General features: G+C 44.7%; 1 protein-coding gene across 1 annotated transcript in view; it reads right to left on the reverse strand.

Annotated features, from left to right (window-relative positions):
- Positions 1-613: 613 nt before the first annotated feature.
- LOC106808779 (reelin-like) overlaps positions 614-4026 on the reverse strand; it is a 14856-nt gene continuing 11443 nt past the window's right edge. Inside the window, exons 7-9 of the mRNA XM_014811630.1 lie at positions 2850-3037; positions 2107-2203; positions 614-1842 (exon numbers count right to left, since the gene is read on the reverse strand). Coding sequence (XP_014667116.1) covers positions 1683-1842; positions 2107-2203; positions 2850-3037 — 445 coding nt within the window. The 3' untranslated portion in view covers positions 614-1682. The remainder of the gene's footprint in view (positions 1843-2106; positions 2204-2849; positions 3038-4026) is intronic.

The following is a 4026-nucleotide window of genomic DNA, read 5'->3' on the forward strand; positions in this document are numbered from 1 at the left end:
ACTAGTTTGTTTCCCCTTTTTAGTCATGGGTGGCATGAGCGGGATCTTAACTATATGCTGACTATTATAATAATTCTTTTATTTATGACTCAGCGTGTATTTTTATACACACATATTGACACAATTAAACACAGTAATAAATAATTATTAAAATGATGAACTTATAGTCTAGACCCCTACATCACCTGCACGTAAAAATTTGGGACAAAACAAACTACTTTGGTAGAGTACATTAACAGACAATGACATGTGAATTGTGGATTAAATTTAACATTTTTATCGAAGACTTGGAATAGTGTCAGTCAGATAATCAGCACTGAAGATTTGCTTTTTATTTTAGGTCAAAAATGTAAATTTCCAGGACATTAGACATAATATAAGGACTTGGACCTGTTTAATTCCAAGGACTTTCAATGACAAAAGGTAAAATTAAGGACTTTCAAGGACAAAAGGTAAAATTAAGGACTTTCAAGGGCTGTGGGGACCCTATCATTAGTAAGGATTTCACTATGCCAGCTAAGAATAAACTAAGCAGATGGCTGGAGTAGGCAAGCTACTGTCACGTTTTAAATAATGCAGCAATTAAGACAAGTAGGTATAAGAATTTCGTACCTTTCATTATTTCGTTATAATACGGATTATTTATTTTTTCCTCACCAAAATACGTTTCACAACAGCTTTAATCATAAAAAAAGGACAATAATGCTCTACTCTACAGTTTTGTTTACTAAACGCATTTATGTGCTTGATTACGTATTCATCAAATGGCGTATAACATAAACCGTGTGATTACAACATATTGTAAGAAACACACATAGTAGTCTTCGTTGCTACACAACTGTTATTAATTATTTCGTCCATCGGATATCATCACACAAACGTTCAATAACATCTAAAACGTAACGTCATATAAGCGATCAGGCGGTACTACTAATATATCCTGACCGTTTGATCAATTACGTTGAATAGAAACTAACTGAACAGACAAAATATTTACATATTTCGTATGACGACGCCCACATGCAGGCGCAACATTTCGAACTTTCGGGTAAACGTGAAACTGCTTGCTTTGGAAACATAGGAAATCAGAAGACAGATTGCTCTGGTGATCATGCATGCTAACTAAGTTATGGAGGAAGCATGAAAGAATGGATAACTCCATCTAACCATGAAAAGTACTAGCTATCATGATGGCTATCACGTGTCCATATACATGGGACTGGTCAATTGGGGCACGGTACGTTGTGGTGTAACGACGATGATATTGGCGTGACAACGATGACACGGGTGTGACAGTGGTTACACAAGCATGACAGTTGTGACACGGGTGTGACAGCGGTGACACGGGTGTGACAGCGGTGACACAGGTGTGACATCGGTGACACGGGTGTGACAGCAGTGACACGGGTGGGACCGCAGTGACCCTTGTGACAACGATGACATGGGTGTGAATACGATGGCACAGGTGCGACTCTCACGACATCTTCCTATCGCGTAACCAACACACGCAAATGTTCGCGGCAACCTCAGGGCCGCAGCAGACGACCGCCTGACTCAGCCGTCACTGTCATGACACGTATTCCTTATTTTATTGCGCCCATGCTACTCTAGGTATGTTGGAACATGCATGTGGTGCCCCGCAACCTGAATAATGTTGTCTCGACGTGTCGCCGCCCTGCGATCTATCCCCCTCCTCGCCGCCTCATCACTTCTCGCTTGTGGCGTCTCCTGGCGTTGCCACGGCGACCCTTGCATCCTGGCGGCGGGCAGTTGTCGGTGTAGGGAGGCTGAGAGACGGCCGTCATCTGCTGCTGTCTCCGCTGGTCGTCCGTCCGCCTCGAACTGTAAGATGAATTAAGGACAAAATTTTAAAGTAAACTGTACGATGAATTGGGGACAGTGACTACAACGAGGACGAGGGGGAGACCCGCGAGAAAAAAAAAGAAAGTTAAAGCAAAGTGAGCGAGTAAAGGTTAGGAGTGTTACGTTTAGTGTTTGCAGCGAAAGATGAGGGCACAATGACCCGAGTTTCTCGCGCCGCGACATTTGCGGTGACATTTCGACGCGGCGGGATGGCAATACGAGTCTTGTGAAGCGTAAACTCACGGTCTGATTTCTACGTTATCCAATGCCCACTGGTCACGATGACGGCCACTGTGGTTTGGTTGCCACCAGGACAGCTGGGAATGGTACTTCTTGGCGCCTAGACGAATGCAAAATAATTATTTATTAATTGACGGTACATTGGGGAGTGAGAACATGAGCTTGCAAGCTCTCCATCGCCAGTGAAAAGTACGACTGTTATGGGTAGAATAAAGGACAACTGTTGAAAATAGACCTGGCTACTACAAATGAAATATATGACTTGAAAAAAAAACGCAAAAAAGTTCATGACAGACATGTTTGGTTGCAAATTATCGTGACGCCTAGTTCAGACGTACTCTCATCCTTGTTCGTGCTAAGCTTTAACGACGACGGCATCATCATAGCAATTAATGTGATCACTGTCTTTTACTTACGCAATCTACTTATTAAATTTATTTTTAACTCGTCTATTTTTAAGCGACGAAGGTTTAATTTCAATTTTAATGGTAGTACCTAATTCGCAATTAAATTGATCTGTTACGCTCAAGTTACGTATGGGCCATCGGTTAATTTAATAACATACTCATGCATTAACACGCATTAAGAGTAATTACTCGCTTTAATCGCTTTACTTCCTGTCGATCGTAAAACAAATGCGTTAATCGTAACATCGTGAGTGGCATTGCAGGTGATCGCCAGATTAAATTACGGAGTCGGCGCGCACGAGTGTTTCTCGCTTGCAGACGCCGATCAAGCGTTCGCACCTTCCGGAAGATTCAGCTCAACTCTGCGTGGCGTCAAGTACTCCGCCGGGTCGTGCACGGAGATCGTCCGCCAGGTGGTGCCACCGTCGGTGCTGTAGCGCACTACCACGGCGCGGTCAGGCGTCTGCTCGACGTTGCACGTGCTGTCATTGAACCTCGATCCCAGGCGAAGTGCAAACGACACCTCACTGCACAGGTAAGAGAAGAGCGGTGAGGGAATGGGGTTCCAGTAATAGTGGCAGGAGTAGCGGTGGTAGCAGGAGCAGTAGAAGTTGTTAAAATCGCGTTTTTGTCTTCATCGTTGGAGCTATGTTAGTAATAGTAAAATCTTTATTACCATTCATCATGGCATTTCAAGAACTTCACGACAATGAAAGCAATCAATGATTCTTGACAATGGCGCTAAGGGGAAGTGTGCGAGAAATCCTTTAATTTGCATGAACGTGTGGAATCCGTAATTTTTCGTGTCACGTCTGTAGGTAACTCAACATAATCGTATGTGAGGGCTATTACTGCATCTGTGGCTCTTTAAGCTACACGTCACGGTGGAAAATTAGTGCCCTTCAATTTCAACTTTTCTTGTAATTGCATTGTTACAACATTGCTGCCAGAAAAGCGTTTCTTGTCGAGTGGCTCTAAGGAGTTACGACCGCATATTGATCTTGCATAAATCAATACTATATGGAGGTAGACATGCAATTCCACGTGGCAGCAGGCAGTGGACGGGATATGCATACATACATACATACGCACGCACGCAGGCACGCACGCACGCACGCACGCACACACATACACACATACAGATACAGGTCCCCCCCCCCTCAAATGACCGACCGGCCGACTAACAGACCGACCGACTGACCGACCGACCAACCGACTCACGCTGATGTCCCCCAGGGTACTGCCGGTACGTACCCTGGTACTATCTAATGTGCCGGACCGTACCTCGCCTACTCCACTAACGAGTCTAGGGAGTCGCCTACACCTACTCCCTAACCCTAACCATATCAAATATTTACTAGGGTACGTCCCGGTATACCGGACCGTACCCAGAGTACGTTCCGGCAGTACCCTAAGGAACATAGACCCTACGAGCCCGACTGACAGACAGACATACCGACCGACAGACAGACAGACAGACAGACAGACAGACAGACAGACAGACAGACAGACAGAC

Source organism: Priapulus caudatus, unplaced genomic scaffold, assembly GCF_000485595.1.
Source record: "Priapulus caudatus unplaced genomic scaffold, Priapulus_caudatus-5.0.1 Scaffold304, whole genome shotgun sequence".
Lineage (NCBI taxonomy): Eukaryota > Metazoa > Priapulida > Priapulimorpha > Priapulimorphida > Priapulidae > Priapulus > Priapulus caudatus.